Source organism: Mustela lutreola, chromosome 3 (assembly GCF_030435805.1).
Source record: "Mustela lutreola isolate mMusLut2 chromosome 3, mMusLut2.pri, whole genome shotgun sequence".
Taxonomy (NCBI): Eukaryota; Metazoa; Chordata; class Mammalia; order Carnivora; family Mustelidae; genus Mustela; species Mustela lutreola.
The window spans coordinates 67,308,150-67,334,595 of NC_081292.1; the positions used below are offsets into that span (position 1 = coordinate 67,308,150).

Sequence of the window (26,446 nt, forward strand, 5' to 3'; positions counted from 1 at the left end):
ACTTGATTAGATTTTAGTTCTTCTAACATCTTGTTCCTATCCATACTAATTAGGTCCCTGGCAGTCAGTCCTGCCTCTTGTTCTCTCTCTCTTTTTTTTTTTTTAAAGATTTTATTTATTTATCAGAGAGAAAGAGGGAGAGAGAGCGAGCACAGGCAGACAGAATGGCAGGCAGAGGCAGAGGGAGAAGCAGGCTCCCTGCCGAGCAAAGAGCCTGATGTGGGACTCGATCCCAGGATGCTGGGATCATGACCTGAGCCAAAGGCAGCTGCTTAACCAACTGAGCCACCCAGGTGTCCCTTGTTCTCTTTTCTTGAGGTGAGTTCTCTGTCTTGTCATTATTGCAGAAAATGGTTGTTTTCTATTTGCAAAGTTGCAGCTATTCTTTTTCTTAGATCTCTAGTTGCATTCACAGGTGTGCTGGATGATTTATAGCTATTCAGCTGAATTCCTGGGATCAGATGAAACTAAGGTCTCCTATTCCTCCACCATCTTGGACTATCTCCTCTGACCCCATTAATACCAATTTTTGATTGGATCTGGAGCAACTGGGTTTCTCATTAATTGCTGAGGAAAATCTAAAAGGCACACCTCTTTGGAAAATTGTTTGACAGTTTCTTATAAAGTTAAATATATACTTTTTATTAATGTAAATAAATATGACTCAGCAAACCCATTTTTAGTTGTTTATCTGAGTGAAATAGAAACCTATGTTCACACAAATATCTGTATGCAATTCTTTATAATTTTATTTGTAATTTTAGAAACAACCAAGTTGCCCTCAGATGGGAAATAGATAAGAAAAGCTATATTTTGTACCATAGAACATCACCCAACAATAAGAATGAATGAATTGCTATTGATGGATACAACAGCATGGACAAATTAGAAAACATTATACAGAGTGAAATAAGGTAGACAAAAAAGAGTACATACTGTATGACTTCACTTATATGAAACTCTTGAAAAGTAAAAACAAATGTACACAGTACTAATTGTATCAATAGTTGCTGAACAGGAATAGAAAAGGTTGACTGGAATGGGCCAGGAGTGAATCTTACAGAATAATGAAAATATTTTGTCTTGGTTATAGTGACTGTTATATGAATGTATAGGAGTTAGTATTTTAATGGATGCATATTGTTTTATGTAAATTACAGCTCCATAAGGTTAATCTTAAACTAATATTGGAAAAGTTTCCAAAACCAAAGGACATGAATTGCCAGATTGAAACAAGTCTCCCAAATGCCAGCACAGTGGATGGAAAATGATCCATAACCAGGTCCATCCTTAAAAGTTTTTAGGACACTAGGAGTAAAGAGGTCCCAAGGAATTTGACTGAGAAAAAAAAAGATAATAATACAAAGAATCAAAATGGAATCAGAGTCATCAGACTTTTTTATCTGGAACACAGTAGAAAAATGCCTCCAAAATTTTGAAATAGAAATATTCTAAACCTAGAATTATATACTCCATTAATTTTCAATCAGTTATGAGGTATAAAATATCTTTGAACATGCAAGCTCTCAAAAAAAATTATGTCCCTTTCTCAGTCACCTCTTAAAGAATGAGTTTCATCTAACCAGGATAGAAAACTAGGCAAAGGGAAGACATAGGATCTAGGAAGCAGGAGAAAGTCAAAAGAAATTCCCAGAATGAATATGAAGGAAATCTGAAGTGAAGTCTTAAGTAGTCTACCAGCCCAGGTTGTAGCAGGCTGAATTGGTGATAAATACATACAAAAATAAGCAAATAATCAACCAATATTTAACTCCAGGGAAAATAAAAAACAGTCATAGTGTATTATGTGATTTAACTTTGAATAACATTTAAGTGGGCTTAATTACATAGTCAATAAATACTAACCATATCAACAATTTTAATTTAACTCTATTGACAGCATTGGGGAAGGGAAGTTTATTAGGGTTTGGAGTGGTACTTACAAGAATTATATCATCATGTTCCATAGTAGGAATTCAGTAGATAATTATTTAAGATTTAAAAATCAATAAATAACAGCTATTATTTAGTAATGTAGAGGTTAGTATGTGTAGGAATAGCTGTAGAAACTGAAAGTGGTTTTTTATAAGTCCTCAGTTTCTCTTTAAGTTTTGTTATAAACCTTACGGTCTTTTTTTTTATTTAAAGATTTTATTTATTTATTTGACAGAGAGAGAGAGAGAGTGATCACAAGTAGGCAGAGCCGCAGGCAGAGAGAGGGGGGAACAGGCTCCCTGCTGAGCAGCAGAGAGCCCGATGTGGGTCTCGATTCCAGGACCCTGAGATCATGACCTGAGCCAGAGGCAGAGGCTTAACCCACTGAGCCACCCAGACAGCCCATGGTCTTACTTTTTAACAGTGTTGATTGCATTGCTTTGATTTTAAAAAATCCAATTTAAAAATGAGTGAATGACTGGTAAGGAATACCTGGTTAACAGAATTCTGTTATCATATATCACCATATCTCTCATTAGACTGAGAGCATTTAAGAGCGAGGAATTTTTGTTATTTCAGAATTCCCTAGAGTTCAGCTCAGTGAGTGCCTGGCCCATAACAGGCACCTACTGTGTGATTACAGAATGAATGAAAAATCAAAAAATAAAAAATATTCAACCATCTGAAGAACTAATATAAACCATTCAGCAAGTTCCAGAGGTTGGACTATGCCAAAAGTTGCTTTTTCCTCCCATAAAGAGACGATATCCAGGAAGTAAGGATAAATTTTAAGTTCTTTTACTTCCAGCAAAAAAGACAAGCAATTTAAAATGCCCTGCATATCTTCTTGGAAGAATGAATATAGACTTGACCAGGGTTCATTTAAAATGTGCTCTTGTGTTTTTGGTGGAAATGCAACATGGTATAGCCCCTCTGGAAAACAGTATGGAGGTTCCTCTTTCAAAATGTTAAAAACAGAACTACCCAACATTGGTAGATGATGATCAACAACAGCCAAATTATGGAAGGAGACCAAAGGCCCATCAAGTGATGAATGGATAAAGAAGATGTGGTATATGTACACAATGGGATATTAATCAGAGATGAAAAAGAATGCAATTGTTATTTGCAACAACATGGATGAAACTTGAGTGTATTACACTAAGTAAAACTAGTCAGTCAGAGAAAGACAAATGTATGATTTTACTCATGTTGGAATTTAAGAAACAAAACAGATGAACACAGAGGAAGGGAAGGAAAAATAAAATAAGATTTAAAACAGAGAGGGAGGCAAACCATAAGAGACTTTTAAGTCTAGAGAACAAACTGAGGGTTGCTGGAGGAGAGGTGGGTGGCTGAATGGGCTAAATGGGTGATGGGCATTAGGAGGGCACTTGCTAGGATGAGCACTGGGTGTTACATCTAAATGATACATTACTAAACTCCTGAAACCAGTACTACACTATTGTTAACTAACTTAAATTTAAATTAAAAATGATAATAACAATTAAAAAATAAAACATACTCTTTGTGGTCCATTTCAAATCAACTTCTAATGACTTAGTAAAAGGACCTGTTGAAGTTTAGCTACAGAATATTAACTTGTTTCTTGGAATGTATTATTGGGGTCAGTATCTCCTTTTTTTTTTTTTGCTTTTATTTTTCCATTCTTTATACTCACTGACTGAAGCTGCCCTAAAGCTGCTGACATTAAACCCTGCGCCATGGGAAAGAAAGCTCAATGTGCCACACCTAAGGTCGTTGATATCCTTCCTCAAAGTCTTCAACAACAGACAGCTTTGTGCCATGGGGAAAAAGAAGTAGACATCATTAGAGACTCCTAACAAAATCCCTACAATTACCCAAGGCTTTTAGCACTTAGAGCAACTGCTTTTATATGGACATCCATAAGTTCCTTGTATACAGCTAACAAAAAAATACATGAAATGTGAAAAAAGAAAAATAACTATCCCTAAGGATAGTTAAATAACTTCAACTCTTCCAATTAAGATTCAGGTTTGAGCAATGAGAAAGATAGTTAAGAAAAATCAAAAGGAAAAGATATAACCACAACAAAAATTCTGGCAGGGCAACTTAAAGTCTTTGAGCTCTGTGGAAGGAATAAGAAAAGGAAAAAGAAAAAAAATTTGGTCACTGGCAAAAATAGTTATTCTCAAATGATGCCCATGCCCTAGCCTACTGTGGGTACTAGGGCCACAGGAGAGTGGCTACGGTAGAGGTGGAGGCACAGGATACAGACCTGGAAGAAGCTTCCTCCTATTTGGGATTTTCCCTTTCTTCTCCCTTCTACAGACCCACAGCTGCCAAAACTCCTCCTTCCAAGATCCTCTAACCCTGCCTTCATTTCTCCTATTCCTTAGTTCAAAAATGGTCCAGGGCAAAGATTTGGGGCAAGGGAGGTGGATGGAGGAGGGGGAATGGTGGCAGAGGAGTAGAGGAGGAAACAGAATAACAGTCTTTTCTCTTTCTACGTCTGTGGCCTCTCTCATCAGCAAATTTTTCAAAGGGGTTTTATGTAAGTTCTCCTTTATAGTTTCTGTCCTGTCCTTCTAATGTCAGATCCATTGATTCATGCATGCATTCATTCATGTCTTCTTATCCATTCATTCAAAACACCTACCATCTGGCAGTGCTTGTTATGGGGGAGACAATAGTGAACAAAAGTGAACAAATAGTGTTCAAATAGTGAACAAATAGGCCCTGGCCTCAAAGAGCTCTCAACCTTTAGAGAAAGAAAAACAATAAGCACATAATCACCTAAAAATAAATGTAAAACTGCACCTCTGGCAAATACTACAAAGAAAAAGTATGTGACTCTGAGAACTTCCAAACAGGGGGATTTGCCTTAGTTACAGAGCTCAGTGAAAGCTTCCCTCGGAAGGGATTGCTAAACTGGGTTCTGAGAGAATAGAAGGGTTTACCAGGTAAAGAATAGCATGTACAAAGGCCCCAGAGCAGATGAGAGTTTGGCCAATATGAGAACAGAAAGCAGAGAGAGTGAAGGTGGAGCACACTACATATAGAGGCTGATGGGTAGATGGGCCACATAGGTCATGATAGAGAGTTTTGTTTTTAAGAACAATGCTGAATCACTGAAGGTGTTTGAGCAGGGGGTAAAGTAGTAATAAAGTAGCATTTTCTTTTAAGATTTTATTATTTGACACAGAGAGATCACAAGTAAGCAGAGTGTCAAGCTGAGAGAAGGGGGAAGCAGGCTCCCTGTTGAGCAGAGAGCTCAATGTGGGGCTTGATCCCAGGATTCTGAGATCAAAGGCAGAGACTTAACCTACTGAGCCACCCAGGTGCCCCAAAGAGTAGCATTTTGAAAAGACCAGCATAGCTACAGTGTGGAGAATAGCTTGGAAGAGGCCAGACTAGTTAAGAAGTGAGAGATGGTAGAAACTTGAACAGAGCTGGAGTAGAGATGAAGTAAGTAGACGCTCTGGAGAGCTGTTTGGAAATCAAGTGTACAGAACTTGGTGGTGAGTTAGATATACAGAACATCAAAGAAGGAGAGGTCAAGAATGATTCTCTGGCTTCTGCCTTGCACAATAGAAAATAGAGAACTCAAAAATCAGGTTTAGTGGAGAGGGAGAAGATGATGAGTTTTGGTCATATAGAGTTTGAGGTGCCTTTGTAGTCTTCTGGACAAAATATTAAATAGACAATTAGATATATAAAGCCAGAGCCCATGGACAGAAGAATATGGGTGTCATTAAGATGTTGGTTATGTGATCACTTAAATGGTCATCATGAATGATACTATCTAGATATGGGAGGAAGAATATTTGGTGAAATGCCCAATGTAGTTTCCCATAAAATATGGTTCTTCCTGTCATGTACAGATGACCCTTCCTTCCTCAGTGTAACAGATGTTTTACTATTTTCATCAATGTGGCTATTCTTTTTCTGTAAAGGGTATACACATAAATGGAGATCATGGTGTATTAGACAATTGTTTTTCTAGCCATGATTTTACAGTCTGCTGTGGTCCAGGGAAGAAAAACAAGTTTGAAATAAATAAATGTATATTCTAGAAAAGGAAGGCAAGTGAATTGATCCCTGAACATCTGCCACAGGGACAATGTCCTTGGAGAGGCTTTATAACATTGTCGCTGCACAGCTATTCTTTGGGCTTTTTCTCAATTACATAGGTTGTTTCCATGGGTCATTTCAGGTAACAGTCCACTGGGTATAGCTCTTTTTTATGAAATGATTTCTCCAGTCTCAAAAGCAACTTTTATAGAACAGCTTGTTTATGGGCGCCTGGGTGGCTCAGTGGGTTAAGCCGCTGCCTTCGGCTCAGGTCATGATCTCAGGGTCATGGGATCGAGTCCCGCGTCGGGCTCTCTGCTCAGCGGGGAGCCTGCTTCCCTCTTTCTCTCTCACTGCCTGCCTCTCCATATACTTGTGATTTCTCTCTGTCAAATAAATAAATAAAATCTTTAAAAAAAAAAAAAAAAGAACAGCTTGTTTATATACCGGGGATTTCTGTGGTCAGAAGTTTGTTACTTGTAGAGTCAGAGATTAATTCAGGATCCAGGGAGCCTGCAAAAATACCATTAGAGAGCAGTCAGTAAGAAAAGATGCTCCAAAGAAACTGAGAAAGTCTGAGATGGTAACGTATGGCTCAGTAATAAGGATAGCAGTGCCTGTTCAGGAGGACCAGGCTGCAGGGGTGCCCAGTGATTGAGGAAGCACAGTCAGTGGCCTAGACCCTTGTAACTCCAAATGTTCTCCTAAGACCAGCAGCATCAGCACCAAAAATGCAGAATCTCAGCTTTTGTTCCAGACCAAACATATCAGGACCTGCATTTAATAAATGAGATCCCTAGGTGATTCTTAAGCACATCAAAGTTTGATAAACACTGTTGTACTACTCTTTCAAGAAGTGTAGTGATAGTAAGTTTAAGAGACAGGATGAAAGGAGAGCAAGATTAGAAATATAAATGCAAAAGAAAGAATACCCCAAGAAGAAAAGGCCTAGAGAAGGGAAAACATCAAGAGGACTGATTAATTTGGAAAGAAAAAAAATGGGACTCTTCCTTTGTTGACAAAAATAGGAAAGAGTAATGGAAGAAGTGTGAGACCAAAGACCGAAAATTGAGAATACTCTGTGGGCAATGACCTAGTTCTCCCCAGTACACAGCAAAGTCAACCACTGAGGAGAATAAAGAGAGGTTTTAGGCCAAACAATACTCCATAGTTTAAATTCAGAGGATTCTAGTTTAAATGACACTTACTTTTAGTCAACACTCCTTTGCATTCTTTCCTATAACTCCTTTAAATAAGTATTCATCGATCTATTAAAATATTAAAACTTCACTGACCATTTACAATAAAACTTCCATTTCTATAAGTAGTTGATGAGCCATGAACTTCACTAAGGCCAATATTATATACCTTGATGACATATTAAGTAAACATCATGGTTGCAAAAATGTATAAAAATTTGAAAGAAGTTATATTAAAAAAATCTTTACCTGCAGTGTTTATGTCTGCAAAGTTTGCTAAATCAATAAAACGATCTGAAAAGTTCATCTCAGTCAGATATATTAGTGATTTACTTCATTGGTTTTCTGATGGCCATTTATCATGAAGTAAAGCATCTTCAGAATGAATGGTGGAAATAAAAAATTTGATGTGCCTGCCTCTCAACTAAACTAAATATTTGATTTATAAGACACAAATGAACAAACCACTATGGCCTGTCATGTTTTTCCAGTTTCTAATTTATTCAACCTCTGCTCAATATTGATCCTGACAAGCAGAGTAACCCAAAGATAAATTTATTCACTCCACAGTTTAGTCAGAAACAAGCCAAAAATTATAGATTTTCCCAGGCAGATGATGACAAGCAGTCAGGGGGATGACAAATGGCTGTCTTTAGATTTAGTTAGGACAGTTGGACCAGACATTTCCAATAAAGATTGGAGTATGCTGGTCAAATACAGGTTCATCAATGGCCATCATTAACTGTAGAGCAAGCACTGCCAGTTACTGCAGGCGCCTACATAGGAGGTTGGGCACCAGCCCTGCATGGGAAATAGAATCAGTTCCTCGGTATTTTGCAGCACTCCTCTAAGTGATAGCCTGACATGATCATTTATCAAACAGAGACTGTCCAGAAAACTGTCTGCTCCCTTTAGTAACATTGAAGGGCAGGAAAGCAAAAGCATTTTATTAAAGACAGGAAGGCAATGAACTACCAGAGCGTATCCAAAGGGTAATCATATTTCAGCACAGGATTAGTTTAGTCTTAAATAAACACACACTGGAGGGAGTATGTCGCGGGTCATTTATCAACTGAGGAATAATTAACAAAACTCTACAGGATTCTTTTTATCTATATACATTTTAAGTTTTCTTATTATTATTATTACTCAACTTTTGGGTGATGGCATCATATTCAACACTACAAAAATTCAATGCACAATTCCTTCCTTAGAGGTCTTAGACTAAGAGAAATACTTATGTGAAACTCTCACATAAAATAATCATGGCTGTATCAAATGCTGTTGAACAAATGCTGTGGAGAGGAAATAATCCAGAGCCCAAGACTGAAAGATGAAGTTACAACTTTTGAAGACAGCTTTCTTATAAGAAATCAACTACTAGTCAGTGAGTCAGAAGCTTATTCTTCCTAACAACAATTTTTACACTCTTGATCAAAATTAAGAGAAAGTTATTAGCTAAGGGGTGGTAGGACAGACAAAAAGAATATTAACATATTTATTAGTTACCTGCTTTGTTCCGGGCACTTTATTTATATGTGAGAACTAATCCTAACTTTCACACTTTATAAGTGAGAACATAGACTTGCCTAAGGTCATACAGTAAACAGCGGGGCCAGGAAGATTCGGTTTGTCTATTTTTTTTAAAACCCCTATTTTTTTTCACAAATTACTTTTTTGGATACCTCAGAGTCTAGTACAGAACTTAGCCCATGATTCAATATGTATTTTGTTGAATAATGAAGTAGGTAGAACCGGAAATATTTTTACCATTTTATGTAAGAAGATATTGGTCTCAAAAAGATGAAGAGAACTACCAGGTGCTCTGCAGTGGGTACTAGATACCCACCCAGCTGTCCTTATAATTATTCCCCTAAAATACCATTCCTTCATGCAGATAGAGGCATATTCCTGGATGTTCCAAATTTGTTACTTCCATGATATGGAAGAGTTCAGTGGGGATTTTTTTTCCCCCACGTAACTTCTACATCCAACATGGGGCTTGAACTCACTCTCCTGAGATCAAGAGTCATATGCTCCACTAACTGAGCCAGCTAGGTGCTCCTTGTGGGGATTTTTAGTATGTGGAAGGGAACTGTTGTCAGCACTCATAGTAAAATTAATTAATTAATTAATTAATTAATATTTTCTGGGGTGCCTACACCTAGGTGGCTCAGCCGGTTAAGTGTCCAACTCTTGACTTTAGGCTCAGGTCATGAACTCAGGGTTGTGAGATCAAGTCCGGCACTGAGCTCTGCACTAGGTATGGAGACTGCTCAAGATTCTCTCTCCCACCCCCCCCAAAAGCCAAAACTAAACACAAAAAAAATTATTTTCTGAAATCTAAAGAATAAATGCAGTCTTATCAAAAAAAGTTTTCCAAAAATGGAAAAATGAAATATCTAAGTAACAAGAAACATGGATCAAGCAAAGAATGAGATAGAAGGTACAAATAGATTAAGTAGATATTAAGCTTTGAAGGTGAAGAAATGATACCAGGAATAAAAATACCAAGCAATGCATGGCCAATTACTTTCAGCTTTGCAATTAAGAACATGTATGAATTAATCTATACTTTGTATTTCCTAAAATTTTCCTTTATATCCTATAATTTTGCTCTTGACTTGAGAAGAATAAATGGAAGAATCATAGGTGTTTGCCTGTTGCTATTCTTCAGAATTTTCATTAGCTCTGTAATTCCTTATTCTAAAGATAAGATATTCCCCTAGGTGTATACAAGATCAATTAGTAGTATAGACCATTTTATTCAAAAAAGATTTATGGTACACCTTCTAAGTACCTAGAAAAACAGTAATTAGCTAGACGAGCAGTGATTACCTTTAAAAACAGTTAACTGGTATGAAAGAAATATTGATGATTATGAAATACTTGTGTCTTGCTTTTCCTTCTCTAATTATAGGATCTGGAATTTTTACTGAACAAGTTGATGAAGCTGTGGAGAATGGATCTAAATGGAAATCCTGTTTGTCTCAAACCTAAATACAGAGACAGACTGATACTGGTGTCCAAATCACTGGGTATACATTTATATTACATTAATATAATTTCCTAGAGAAAGAGAACTGGTTAACTTGTTAATTTAATATCAAGCCTTGAAAAATATAAATATGATATCAGAATCTATGAAAGTATAATATTAAGTTCAATATTTTAAGTAAAAGCAAATTTAAAATTGAGAAATAAAACATGAAAAATTTCTGTTGTTGAGAAATAATTAAGGCACCACATACCCTTTCTTGGAAAAATGTGTAGAACTTGCTGACCTTTTGTCAAATTCTCATTGGCACAAATCCTCTGAAGATCCCAAGAGACTCTTCAGTTCTTGGATCTGTAGATAAAAATTAATCAAAGTATTCATAGCTTGACAATTGCCCTAAGAACGTACAGGTTCCTTTCATTTGAAAGGGGAGCAAGGTAGGGAGTCCTTTATGAGATCCTTAGAAATAACAACAGCCTGATTATGCACTATACTGGAAGTATTAGACCACAGCTCTTCACTAGGGACCAAGTTACACAACATTAAAAAGACAAGCACTGCCTTCTCACAAAGGAGATTCATGAAAGAGTTTCCTATATCTGAACTTCTGTGACATGCTATACTTGGGTATAAAAAACTAATGCATGGCAAAACCATTTCAAAGCTCATAGCTGTAGTAAACCTTGATTGATCATGATGTTATGCTGTGGTTCTCTTGGGGGAGAAAAGGGTTGACAAAGGGTATATCACAAAAATCTAAGATTTTTTAAAAAATATATAAAAATATGTATTTCTCAAATACATATTCAAGGGTCACACCCTGCCCACCATACTTGACCCCACCAGCCAAAGGAAGGAAACCGAAAATACACCAGGAGAAGAGTCATGCGTAATTTCTGTAAATTGTGCAAATGAATCTACAATAATGCACATTCCCCCAAGTCTCCATCTCCTTCCCTTCCTGCTCACTGCACACAATTCTATTAGTCTACTTTCCTTAGGAAGCAGAGTAAATACAACTAATGTTAGATGCTTAAGGACCTTCCTATGTTCATGGAACCATTTCTGGGAACACTTCTCATTATATAGTACTGTAGATAATGAAGTAAAGTATGTGAAGAGAAGGTACTTATTCCCAAATAAATAGGATTTAGTCAAAATTTTTAAAAAAATCTTTCCTAAACATATTTTTGCGATTATAAAATTAATACACATTTCCTTTTTTTAAAATTTTAAGTAGGTTCCATACCCAATGTGGGGCTTGAACTTAAAATACTGAGATCAAGAGCTACAGGTTCTACCAACTAAGCGAGCTAGTCACCCCTAAAATTAATACACATTTCGTATAAAAATGCAGAAAATAAGAAAAGAATATTAATGTCATTCATAATCCCAAAATAAATCTGCTGTTAACACTTTAGTATATGTTCTTTCAGTCTTTCCTCTTTGGTTCTAGCTTGTCTTTTCTTTCTTTCTTTTTTTTAATCTTTTTTTTTTTTTAAGTTTATTTATTTATTTATTTATTTTTTAAATTTGAGAGAGACAGGACAGACAGGAGAGGGAGAAGCAGGATCCCTGGTGATCAGGGAGCCCAACATGGGGCTCAGTCCCAGGATCCTGGGATTATGACCTGAGCCCAAGGCAGATGTTTGCAACCAACTGAGCCACTCATGCACCCCTAGAACTTGTCTTATTTTCATGTGCTTTTTTTTCCTAAATGAAAAACCAAAACCAAAAATGAATTGAAGACTTCGTTTGATGTGTCCCAGTAAAGACTGAGGAAAGACATGTTTTGTAAATAACCCAGTCCTCACCAAACAGAATGATAAGCCACACATGTGGTTTACTTAGCCTGAGTGAAAACAAATTTTGTGTTAAGAACAACTCATTAAGGGATGCATGAATATGAATTGTTGGAAATCGTTTAAAAGAATGGGACTTTCTGAACTGGCAGTATACCCACAAATGATGATGCTGTGTGGGCAATGTGAATTTTTCAAGATCTGAAATCTGTAAAGTGGACAGGCAGCATTTCTTTTCCTCTATTTATGCCTGGCTGGCTTTAAAGGGTAGAACCAGACCCAGGGTAAGGATTCCAGTACTTTGCATGTTTGCAGTATTAATAGCAAGGACACAAAAATACCTTATTAATACTGAAGTGTTCATAAAATTCAACACCAGCCCTCACCCAAAAACTGAACCTATTCTAAACATAATTTATTTCACCTTAATATGTTTTAAAAATTCTTTCTCCTTCAGAGACAATTAATTTATTTTTAACATCTCCGATGAAATTCTATAAAACAATAAAATGTGCCTTAAAGTTTATAATTTAAAAAATTACACTGTCAGTTGATTTTCTCAATAATCCTTATTAATCTCTTCATAATCTAATGTGACCATTAACAATTGCCAAAAACAATCTTTAAAGCCATATTGACACAGTAACAACGAACCATCGGAAAAGTAAATTAAGAAAACAATAGCACAAAAAAGTAAAATACCTAAAAATAAATTTAACTAGTAAGGTAAGAAAAAAAAAAGAATTGTATACTGAAAACCACAAGACACTAATTGAAAGAAATTAACAAATGAATGGAAAGACATCTTATGTTCATGAACTAGAAAATTTAATATTGTTAAAATTTCCATAATACCCAAAGGAATCAACAAATTCAGTATAATCACTATCAAAATGCTAGTAGTGTTATCACAGAATTGAAAATTTCACAAAATTTCACTAAAATTCAAATGCAACCACAAAAGACCACAAATAGCCAAATCAACCAAGGCATCACACTTCCTGAATTCAAAGTATATGACAAAATACAACAATCAAAACAGTATAGTACTGGCGTAAGATAGATATACAAACAGAATAGAATAGAAAGCTTAAAAATAAATCCATTCATAAATGGTCAAATGATTTTCCACAAGGGTACCAAGAATACACAGTGGGGAAAGGACAGTCAAATGTGGTTGGGAAAACTGGATATCCACATGCAAAAGAAATCCACTCAAAATAGATTGTAGACTTAAACAGAAGACCTGAAACTATAAAACTAGACAAAAACACATGAGAAACCTTCATGCCATTGGTCTTGGCAGTGATTTCATGGACATGACACCAAAAAACACAGGCAACAAAAACAAAAACAAACAAGTATACTACATCAAACTAAAAAGCTCATGCACAGAAGAGAAAATAATCAACAGAGTAAAAAGACAACCTACAGAATGGGAGAAAATATTTGCAAACTATACATCTGATGTGGGGTTAAGCTCCAAAACATATACAGAACTCCTACAACTCAACAGCAAAACCTAATAACTAGATTTTAAAATGAGCTAGGGATTTAAAAAGGCACATCTCCAAAGACCTACAAATGGCCAAAAGGTATATTTCAAAAATGCTCAATATCATTAATCAACAGGGAAATGCAAATCAAAACCACAGTGAGGTATCACCACACACCTGTCAGATGGCTATTATCAAAAAACCAAAAGACAACAAGAGTTGGTGAGGATGTATAGAAATTTGAAACTTGTACAGTACTAGTGGGGATGCAAATGGTGCAGCCACTTTGAAAAACAGTATGACAGTGCATCAGAATTTAAGAATAAAACTACTATATGATCTAGCAATCCCAGAAATTAAGGTTTAACCTGAAATTAAGGTTTTGAAGAGATATTAGCACTCCTGTGTTCACTGCAGCACTAGTCACAATTGCCAAGATGTAGAAACAATCTAACTATCCACTGACAGATGAATGGATAAAGATAACATGGTAGATACATATACACTAAAATACTATTCAGCCTTAAAACAGAAATTCTGCAATATGTGACAACATGAATGAACCTTGAGGACATTATGCTAAATAAAATAAGCCAGTCACAGTAAGACAAATAACTGCATGATTCCACTTATATCATCTACCTAAAATAGTCACATTCATAGAATCAAAGAGTAGAATGGTAGTTGCTACAGGCTGGGGGAAGGGGTAAAAGGGGAGTTACTAGTCAATGGGTATGAAGTTTCAGTGAAGCTACATGAATAAGCTCTAGAGGTCTACTGTACAAAGTTGTACCTATAGTCAAAAATAATGTATTGTACACTTAAGAATTTATTTACAAAGTAGACCTCATGTTAAATGTTCCTACCACTTATATTTAAGAAAAAAAAAAAAAGCTTCTGCACAACAAAGGAAACAAACTAAAAGACGATCTACTGAGTAGAAGATATTTGCAAATGACATATCCAAAAAAGGATTAATATCCAAAATATATAAGGAACTTATACAATTCAAGACCAAAAAACCCACAAATAATCCAATTAAAAAGTGGGCAGAAGACATGAACAGACATTCCTCCAAAGAAGACATACAGATGACCAATAGACACATGAAAGATGCTCAACATTGCTCATCACCAGGGAAATATGAATCAGACCTGTAATGAGATATCACCTCACACCTATCAGAATGGCTAAAAACAAAAACCAAAAAACCAAAAAAAAAACCCCCAAGAAACAACAAGTGTTGGCAGAGATGTGGAGAACAAAGAACCCTCATGAACTATTGGTAGGAAAGCAAATGGGGCAGCCACTGTGGAATACCATCTGGAAGTTCATTAAAAAGTTAGAACGAAAGGAATCCATCAAAATCCTTGAGGAGAACACGGGCAGCAACCTCTTCGACCTCTGCCACAGCAACATCTTCCTAGGAACAACGCAAAAGGCAAGGGAAGCAAGGGAAAAAATGAACTATTGGGATTTCATCAAGATCAAAAGCTTTTGCACAGCAAAGGAAACAGTTAACAAAATCAAAAGACAACTGACAGAATGGGAGAAGATATTTGCAAACGACATATCAGATAAAGGACTAGTGTCCAGAATCTATAAAGAACTTAGCAAACTCAACACCCAAAGAACAAATAATCCAATCAAGAAATGGGCAGAGGACATGAACAGACATTTCTGCAAAGAAGACATCCAGATGGCGAACAGACACATGAAAAAGTGCTCCATATCACTCGGCATCAGGGAAATACAAATCAAAACCACAATGAGATATCACCTCACACCAGTCAGAATGGCTAAAATCAACAAGTCAGGAAATGACAGATGCTGGCGAGGATGCGGAGAAAGGGGAACCCTCCTACACTGTTGGTGGGAATGCAAGCTGGTGCAGCCACTCTGGAAAACAGCATGGAGGTTCCTCAAAATGTTGAAAATAGAACTGCCCTATGACCCAGCAATTGCACTATTGGGTATTTACCCTAAAGATACAAATGTAGTGATCCAAAGGGGCACATGCACCCGAATGTTTATAGCAGCAATGTCCACAATAGCCAAACTATGGAAAGAACCTAGATGTCCATCAACAGATGAATGGATCAAGAAGATGTGGTATATATACACAATGGAATACTATGCAGCCATCAAAAGAAATGAAATCTTGCCATTTGCAACAACATGGATGGAACTAGAGCGTATCATGCTTAGCGAAATAAGTCAAACAGAGAAAGACAACTATCATATGATCTCCCTGATATGAGGAAGTGGTGATGCAACATGGAGGCTTAAGTGGGTAGAAGAAGAATAAATGAAACAAGATGGGATTGGGAGGGAGACAAACCATAAGTGACTCTTAATCTCACAAAACAAACTGAGGGTTGCCGGGGGGAGGGGGTTTGGGAGAAGGGGGTGGGATTATGGACATTGGGGAGGGTATGTGATTTGGTGAGTGCTGTGAAGTGTGTAAACCTGGTGATTCACAGACCTGTACCCCTGGGGATAAAAATATATGTTTATAAAAAATAAAAAATTAAAAAAAAATAAAAAGTTAGAAAAAGAACTATGATCCAGTAATCACACTTCTGGGTATTTCCCCCAAAATACACAAAAACTAATTCAAAGGGATACATACACCCTTATGTTTATTGCAGCATTATCTACAATAGCCATATTATTAAAGTAGCCCAAGTGTCCATTGATAGATAAATGGATAAAGAAGATGTGGTATATATACAATGGAATATTATTCAGCCACAAAAAAGAATGAACTTTTGCCATTTGCAACAACATGGATGGAGCTCGAGGGTGTAATGCTAAGCAAAATAAGTCAGTCGGAGAAAGCAAATACCATATCACTTCACTCATATGTGGAATTAAAAAAACAAAACAAATATGCAACAGGGGAAGAAAGAGAGAGAGAGAGAGAGAGAGAGAGAGAAACAAACCAAAAAACAAACTCTTAACTACAGAGAAGAAACTGATGGTTACCAGAAGGGAGATGGGTGGAGGGATGGGTGAAATAAGTGAAAGGGATTAAAGAATGTACTTATTTATCATGATGAGCACTGAGTAATATATACAATTGTTGAATCATTACCTTGTACACTTAAAATTAATCTAACACCATGTGCTAACAAGTTGGCATTAAAATTAAAAAGTTAATAATTTTAATTAAAAAGCGCCTGGGTGTCTCAGTGGGTTAAAGCCTCTGCCTTTGGCTCAGGTCATGATCTCAAGGTCCTGGGATGGAGTCCGGCATCGGGCTCTCTGCTCCGCGGGGAACCTGCTTCCCCCTTCTCTCACTCTGCCTGCTTCTCTGCCTACTTGTGATCTCTCTCTGTCAAATGAATAAATAAAAATCTTTATAAAAAAATAAACAACTCATTAAAACAAATCTCATAGGTCTTTGATTTTATGTCCATTACCTGGCTTCCTCTGCTGAACCACCTCTATATGATTATTTTCTAAAAGAAGAAATCAGGCTAACTAAGGCACAGTCTCCTAGTCATTTCTCAGCTCTGTCTGCATCATAAACATGAGGAAAAAGGGATCATGGTAAGAGATTTGGATTTTCATTCCTTAGCTCATTTCTTAGCTCTATAACAGATATTTTAAAAATATGTATTGGTTTACACATATAACACCCAAAAATACACTAACATATTATACAATTACTAATAAAAACAAATCTGGAAAGATAGCAATAAATCCAAGTGGTTGGGAAAGCTAAGCATAAAAAAATGACCTTTAACATAAAATTGTAAGTACAAAGATGTTTGATAATAGAATATTTAGCCAATTTCTTACATTATAATTTGGAGAGTACCAATTTCAGTTACAATAAGTACATGGGACAATATATGGAAACAATTATACTTCTGGAGTTTATGGTTCTAGTTTATATTTCCAGTTTCATCACTTTATTTTGTACTTAGGATTTAACAATATTATGGATCATATTTAAGTAGCACTGTTATTATTTTCAGTAGTGCAGGGCACCTGGGTGGTTCAGTGGGTTAAGCCTCTGCTCAGGTCACGGTCTCAGGTCCTAGGATGGCGCCCTGCATTGGGCTCTCTGCTTAGCAGGGAGCCTGCTTCCCCCCCTTCTCTCTGCCTGCTACTCTGCCTACTTGTGATCTCTTTCTGCATCAAATAAATAAATAAAATCTTAAAAAAATATTTTCAGTAATGCAATCAGTATCAGGATACTGTCAATTTCCCTGTAAGAACATGATTTTAAAAAGTTTTACCACTTCCTTTTCACATTCTGGGATCCAGTAGAAGACATTACACGGATAATGAAAGAAAAATATGTAATTACCTTAAAAAACTACTATATAGCAAATTTTGTTAGAAAGAGATAGTCTTTGGGCGCCTGGGTGGCTCAGTGGTTAAGCCGCTGCCTTCGGCTCAGGTCATGATCTCAGGGTCCTGGGATCGAGTCCCGCATCGGGCTCTCTGCTCAGCAGGGAGCCTGCTTCCTCCTCTCTCTCTCTCTGCCTGCCTCTCTGCCTATTTGTGATTTCTGTCAAATAAATAAATAAATAAATCTTTAAAAAAAAAAAAAAAAAAAAAAAGAAAGAGATAGTCTTTTTATTAAAAGAAGGCCACATGTATTCATGTAATTACATATAATACAAAATGTCCTATAAGGGAATAGTTTGATATTTTATAGTATATATAGTATATATACATATACAATGGAATACTCTCAACCATTAAAAATTGTGTTTAAAGAAAGACATGGTAAAATGATTATAATACAATAATAAAAATTAGGACATAATACTATGTAAATAGAGAATCCCAACCTTATATAATATATACACATACATAAAAAACAAAAAAATGTTAAAAATATACTGATAGTGGGTTTTAGTGATTATTTTTGTTGTAGAACACAGGCAATATTAATTTTTTTCTTTTCTCATTTTTTTGTATTTTCCAAATATCTTACAGTATATAAAAATTAAATTTTTTGTAATTTAAGATGCTCAACTTCTTAAAACTCTTTCAGAGGAACAAAACGTAAACATAGCTGAAATCTTCATAGAACCAAGAGGCCAGTTTTGTGGGTTGTCCCTATCATATCCTATGTCCTAGGAAGTAATAGCAGTGCCTGGGTGGCTCAGCTGGTTAAGCCTGGGATATAATAAGCATTAATAATGTATGTGCTTTTAAAATACCATGCTAAATGTACAAAATTTCTTGTTCATCTTAACATAAAATATGTTTTGCTTTTTCTCAAGAATAATAACCATAGTATGGAAATGAAGAGATAATATCTAAATTTTATTGACTATGACATTTCTGTTTTTTTTTTTTTTTTTTTTTTTTTTTTTTTTTAGATTTTATTTATTTATTTGTCAGAGAGAGAGCGAGCGAGAGCAAGCACAGGCAGACAGAGTGGAAGGCAGAGTCAGAGGGAGAAGCAGGCTCCCTGCGGAGCAAGGAGCCCGATGTGGGACTCGATCCCAGGACGCCGGGATCATGACCTGAGCCGAAGGCAGCTGCTTAACCAACTGAGCCACCCAGGCGTCCCGACATTTCTGTTTTTAAAAATTAAAATTTACATGTGGCTCTAGAAAGGAAACCATGTATTAAATTGTTTACAATGATTATCTTTGTTGGTGATAGTTAAGGAGAGTCATGAATAGTAATTACAGTCTTTTTATGTTTTTTCTCACCATGTTTCAGTTGTTTATAATAAGCATTCATTCTCTTTGAAATCAGAAAAAAAAATTAAAAATAAGTAAAAGCTCAACAAAAACAAATAGTATAAATAGGATATTTTTATAAGATATTTATTTCAGCCTCTGGTGTAATTTAAGTTCATGTGCCTTAAACCAGAAATATATATACAGTATTTTTTAACATATTTATTTTTTCTCTAGAATTTCTCGATGGCAAAGAAATTAAAAATATGGAAAGACAATTCCTAATAAATTGGAAAGCATCCAAAGATGCCAAGAAAATCAGCAAGAAAAGGAACAGTAAAACAAAGGATGCAAGTAACTCATACTAAGTAAGCAAGCTGTCATTCATTAATCACTTTTACTAAAGGAGAGACTATTCTAGTCAACAACAACAACAACAACAACAAATGCCAACAAATAAGAAATAAGAGGCTTTTGTTTAGATTTTTTGTTTAAGATTTGGATTTTTTTTTAAACTTATTTACAATTCCTAGGAAATTTTACCTATAATGTTTACATATGAAAATGACAGCTACTGTTAACAAAACTGTGTTTGGTTCATGTTGAGTTTGACTGTGTCAGCTATGAAACCAGAGCCATGGGGTAGAGGAAAATCTTCTATCTGACAAAAGCGCATGATATTTTAATTATGCAAATGGTGAAACAATCAGCTATGTAAACTGTGAAACCTAAGTCACACCAAACATTGTGTGTTTAGCACCAGTGCAAAAATCAGTTTCGATCTAAATAAAAATGTATGACAACCACATCTGTGACCTATACTCTGTGACCTGTCCCCCTCTTTTTAAAAAATTTATGCATTTGACAGATACAGAGAGAGATCACAAGTAGGCAGAGAGGCAGGCCGGTGGAGGGGGGAGCGGGGGGAGCAGGCTCCCTGATGAGCAGAGAGCCCGATGCGGGGCTCAATCCCAGGACCCTGAGATCTTGACCTGAGCTGAAGGCAGAGGCTTCACCCACTTAACCCACTTAACTTAGGCAACCCCCCCCCCTTTTTATATACATGCCCTAACCCTTGAATATTTTGTTCATGTTATGCTTAAAGTTACAATACAAAGGACAGGTCAACTTCCCTTGCTTAACTTATGCAACTAAATGCAGCCAAGTATAACAGGTAACAATTATCTTTATCATACTTGGGAGCATCCTAGAATTCATTCTTCACAGATTCTATAGTCCACAACATTGGAATGAACCTCTTCCTCTGTTCCTGAAGTGTCTTGAATGCTAATGGTCCTCCTATTTCACAGCTAATAGGATGGGTTTATAAAAAGGGGTTAGGCCGGGAGAATAGGGAAAGGGAAGCTCTAATAGTGTAGTGAGGCTTCATGCATGGATACCGTATCCTGCCACTCTAGAACAAGGAGGCTGAGGTGAGGATAAGCAAAGGTAAAAAGGCAAGGAGCGCTGTCTGTCAAATAAACAAATTAAAAAAAAATCTTAAAATAATTTTAGGGGCACCTGGGTGGCTCAGTGGGTTAAAGCCTCTGCCTTCGGCTCATGTCATGATCCCAGGGTCCTGGGATCGAGCCCCGCCCGCATTGGGTTCTCTGCTCAGCAGGGAGCCAGCTTCTCCCTCTCTCTGCCTGCCTCTCTGCCTACTTGTGAATTCTGCCTGTCAAATAAATAAATAAAATCTAAAAAAAAATTTAATTAAAAATGTTCTTAATGTAAATTTTTAAAAGCCGTATAGAATGTTACATAGTACAGAAGTATCAATTCACACCTTCATATAGTTGGTATTATAATGATCATTAATAATTTAAAATAGAAAGCACTCTGGTCTAGGAGACAAAGAAGAAGGGGTAAGGGAAGAAAAGAGGTAATTTTTACTGTGCTAAACATTTCAGATATCTATAAACATCACTGCATTTAATCATTATAACCTATGGCAAAGATAATTATTATTTTTTTAGATGAGAAAGCTGAGTTTTAGAAAGATAAAATAACTAGTCTAAGGTCACAAAGATAGCAATGATTAATCAAAAGTATTTAACTTTATCAAACAGCTTTGGCTTCTAGTGACTGCTCTAGCAATGAATTGTGGCTAGAATTGTGCTTGGATATAAAGATAATGATGTCTTCTCTACTTAGAAATTTACTTCAGATTGGTGGGAATTTAGGAAAATCTTTAGATGAGTAAATATGTAATATTATAAATAAATAATATTAATAAATAAAAAGGAACTACAGAGAAAATTGGATAATATAAAAAATTTAAGTATTCTAATAGATTATATGATTTACTATATTGAAAAATAAACTCTAAGGTCAATTAAAATACAATTGAAATTGAAAACTGATTAGCTGCAAGAGAAAATTATCTGAATTTTCTTTTTTTTTAAAGATTTTATTTATTTATTTATTTGACAGACAGAGATCACAAGTAGGCAGAGAGGCAGGCAGAGAGAGAGAGAGAGAGAGAGAGAGAGGGAAGCAGGCTTCCTGCGGAGCAGGGAGCCTGATGCAGGGCTCGATCCCAGGACCCTGAGATCATGACCCGAGCCGAAGGCAGCAGCCACCCAGGCGCCCCCTGAATTTTCTTTAGAAGTAGTTATTCTCCCCAATGTCCATGTGTAAACCTGGTGATTCACAGACCTGTACCCCTGGGGATAAAAATATATGTTTATAAAAAATAAAAAATTATTTTAAAAAAAAAGGCAGAAATTAATAAATTACAAAATAAAAAAAAAAAGAAGTAGTTATTCTCCCTTGGCCACTTGTAGATATCCTCTCTCGCCTCCTACAAGTTTGCCATTTTCATCCAAACACAATGACACAGTTCTGAGCCTTTCAGGCTTAACATCAGTAACATCTGTGGATACATGTATGTAGCACACGATAACCCTATCCTTAGGTCTTTTGCCAACAACTTAACACTGTGGTCTTTATACTAAGGCTCTGTTATTATTTCTAAAAAAAAAAATGGAATGCATGAATTAAAGTCTAGAAGATATGTATTTTTAAAATCTATAATATACCTTCAGGTCTTTAGAAGAACTAAGATGAAACTTTAAAGACACCTTTATCCAACCAAATCCATTATAAGTGAGCAGGAATTCTCAGAACGACAGTAATTTCTATAATTCCTGACCTTTTACATATTTTTGATAGCCTTATAAATTTGGATCTCTATGTCAGGGATTATGACAAGATTATAGGGATTATAACTTCAGACTTCAAGGATCTTATGATAAAAAATCTTGTCTTAAATATAGCCAGTAACTATGTAACTCAAATTAGGAAACAAAATTATATGCATATCTTTTAGCATATATTTAGGTAGTGCTTCTATGGAAACATTCATTTATTCATTTAATAAATACTTATTGGGCACCTTGGATATACACAGAACTATGCTAGACCCTGGACTTAGAGATGAATAAAATAGTCCCCATTTAAAAGGAAATAACTGGGCGCCTGGGTGGCTCAGTGGCTTAAGAGTCTGCCTTCGGCTCAGGTCATGATCTCAGGGTCCTGGGATCGAGTCCCGCATCGGGCTCTCTGCTCAGCAGGGAGCCTGCTTCCTCCTCTCTCTCTCTCTCTCTGCCTACTTGTAATCTCTCTCTGTCAAATAAATAAATAAAATCTTTCAATAAATAAATAAATAAATAAATAAAAGGAAATAACTGCTGGAAAGGGAGGAGGATTTGTCAATAGGGAAATGATGTAGAATGTTACGTGCCGAAATAAAGGTATGAACACACTCCAAAAACTATATGTAACTAATCTATTCCCTAAAGGTTAAACACTCTGAAAAACTAAACTCAGAACAGCAGGATGCAAGGGCAGTTAATCTGCAGTTAATATTTATATTAATGTTGGTGTACTCATTTTGGCAATAAAATCTGACCATAAACATTCCTGGATAAGTTTTTATGTATGCAAGTCTATGATATTTTATCTGGGATATTGAGTTTTTAATTGGTCTTATTTTGGATCTATTTAACTTTAATTCCATTTCATAAATTATAACTTTGGATAGTCTAATAATATCATAGGACATGGTTACAATTTAGTTATTAGTTTCAAAGCAGAACCTTTAAACACTTTGTACACAACAAGTAAATTTGGAACAATGCATCACATAGTTCCTGTTTATTACTCACAGGTGCGTAGGGCAAAATGAGACTTTTTCTAATTTAATCCAAATGGAAATGCATCCACACAAAGCTCCCAAGAATATAACCTTAAAATTATTGAAGATATGGGGTAGATTCTTTCAAGTATTTGTGTGATCTTTCTTTTTTGGGAAGATGGGACATCCTGTCAACAAAACAGAGGAAAAGAAGCCCTCTAACTGTCTTATTCTTGGGTCTCAATTCTCAAGCACCTGCCCCCTGCCCCCAAAAAAGTTCATTTTTGGTCTATCCAAATAACCTCACAGTTGTGGTAGTACTAGTACTAGTTCAAGAAGGGCTAGGAGTCACAGATTGGATATAATCACTGAGGTAGGGCAAGTGACTCAGGACAATCCCAGAAGCAGATAAATATGTCTGAATGAGCAGGGATCATACCAAAGGAGCCTGAGGCCTAGTTAACAATGGTGGTCCACTAGTGAATAGAAGGCTATGCCAAAGGTATCTAGTGGCAGAAAGGAGGGGCAATCCAGAGTATTACAGAGATAGGCTACTTTCACCACTTCTCCAGACCAAAAGTTCTTAATTTGATGTTCCGGAAGGAGTAGCTTCATTAGATTCTCAAAGGGGTTTGTAATCTAAAAAAATAGTTGAAGAGTCACTATTCTAAACCTTGAGTATATGCATAATGTAGCTCCATATGAATCAGACCTAAGTTTCTTCATAAGGAGAAAAATGTTTTCTTGGTTTTAAAAAATGGCATTGCTTCTGGGGCACCTGGGTGGCTCAGTGGGTTAAAGCCTCTGCCTTCGGCTCCGGTCATGATCCCAGGGTCCTGGGATTGAGCCCCGCACTTGTGTTCTCTGTCTGTCAAATAAATAAATAAAATATTTTAAAAAATAAAAACTAAAAATTAAAAATGGTATTGCTTCAATATAAAGATAAATCATACCAGAAAATAAGTTAATGAATAGGCACCTGCTATATGCTGGGCAATATGAATATAAAAATTCAAATGAGATAGTCCTGATCTCAAAGGTTTTATAACAAGCTGGTTGGAGAGTTAAATGTCATACAATTACTGTGGAGTGTGATAAATGCTATGAGCATTATAAACCAGATCCTAACACAGCCTATAATTTATTCATTCAAGTTTTTCTCATTTATAATCAGTATGATTGCTCTATTGATCTTTCTAATCATATCACAGTAGTCATTACAATATAATGAAGGGGGCAAGAGCATGTTTCATTGAGAAAGTAATCAGAGCCAGTGTACATACTCTAGAATAGATTTCCTTTTTCCAGAACTGCCTGCTGAAGGCCCTCTTTGCAGAGTCCAATCAAGGGACAGGACTTAGCATTCTTTAATTTAGTTAACCTAAAGAAGACCAATGAACAACACTGTTGTATTGTCCTACCTCCATTCCCTAAAGAGTGGCTTAGGCTTGCTGGGACAGAGGCATAAGGGAGAAAGGGTCCTGTGAGTTTGGAAAATGCTTTATTTAGGGAGAGGAAAAAGGTTATGGAGTCTGAGCTCATCTCCACTCGCCAAAGCAACAAACAAACAAACAAACAAAGCAAACAAACAAAAAACAGAAGCTGTATGAGAGTTTGCTTTACTGCTTTAGTTGCAAACTTTACATGCAAATGTCTGTTGCCATTACCATCAAAACCTAAGCCACTCTGTCCATAGATCACCCTGTTAGTCTCTTAAAAGATTTAAATAATTAGTGTTATTTCCACAACAGTGTTCTTCAGTTTCATTTCTTTGCCAAGCATCTTGAAAGATTTTGCTAATATGTCACCAAGGTGGAAAAAAAAAAATAAAAAATGAACACAGACTCAGAAAACAATTGGTAAATTCTATACATCACCACACTACTGTTAGATCAGTTGTGAACTGTGGCATATACGGTACATTCTATATCCCCGAGCAAAGCTCTAATTTCTAGGATTGCACTGACAAAACAGCAAATACATTCTATCCACATTTTCCTAGCTAGGAACACTAAATACAGAGCTAAGTGTGTCTCTGACTACTATGTACTGCAAAGACCAGATGCTCTCAAAGAAGCCAGCAGAATAGAGGTTCCTGTGAGAAGGAAATAAAGAATGTCCGGCTTTTGTCACTGTCAGTGAAGTCAATTATGTTCAATCCAAGTCTTCAGTTTTATAATGTGAAAAAGTATTACATAAATATTTTTAAAGTTTTTTATATCTTCTGGTAACATTTTTACTGAAGGCATGCCAAAATATTTTGGTATCATAAAAGATTTAAATCTTACCAAATGGGAATATCAGTTCTATTTCTCTTTAATAAAAGGTGACTAATATGGAATTTCATTAAGTTCTTGATATCGATTTTTAGAGTATGCTTATCACTAATATTTTAATAATTTAGCATAAAGCTAAGAGAGAATGAGAATAGATGGTCACTAAAGCATTAAAAAAAAATCCGCAGGATGCCTGGGTAGTGCAGTTGGTTAAGCTTCTGATCCTTAATTTTGGCTCAGTTTGTGGTCTCAAGGTCATGATCTCAGGATTGTGAGATCAAGTCCCTTGACAAGCACTGCACTGAGCACAGAGTCTTCTTAAGACTCTCTTCCTCTCCATCTGCCCCTATCCTGTGTGCACACGCGTACACACTCTCTCTCTCTCTCAAATAAATAAATCTTGAATAAAACCCATAAAGAATAAATTCTAAAAATCTAAAAAGCTAATTAAAGCAACTCCTTCCCTTAATTACTTTAAGGGGAAAATGAGCTAGTGTCAATAGACATGTCCCCTATAGTCTACATCTAATGCTCAGAGGTATAAAAGAACTTAAGCATCTTCTTCCAAAATGATAAAAGTATGTGCCCCATATTTCTTTATGGTTCTACACATTAGGAGCTGTGCCTGTATCCTATGTGAACACAGGGAAGCAACATCTGTCCAATGACAGGGGAATGTTTTTACCTCCTTTATAAATGCGTGCAGTCTGTGCTCATGTATATTTACACAAGCCTGCTTTCCCTACAGGGAGGAAAAAGTCAGACTCATTGACGTTGTTTTTGACCCTCAAACTGAACTTGATACTATCGATGTACATTTTAATTAAAGATTAGTTCAAAACTATTTTTTATTTAACAGCTGATTCTAAACAAATGCCTTCACTGTTCA

The 26,446-nt window shown here is 36.0% G+C and overlaps 1 protein-coding gene across 2 annotated transcripts in view; it reads left to right on the forward strand.

Moving 5' to 3' along the window:
- Positions 1–26,446, forward strand: part of PPP1R42 (protein phosphatase 1 regulatory subunit 42) — a 71,239-nt gene that overhangs the window by 40,622 nt on the left and 4,171 nt on the right. For both annotated transcript variants that reach the window (XM_059166312.1, XM_059166311.1), the window contains exons 6-7: positions 10,111–10,228; positions 19,381–19,511. In XM_059166312.1, the coding sequence (XP_059022295.1) occupies positions 10,111–10,228; positions 19,381–19,511 (249 nt within the window). The remainder of the gene's footprint in view (positions 1–10,110; positions 10,229–19,380; positions 19,512–26,446) is intronic.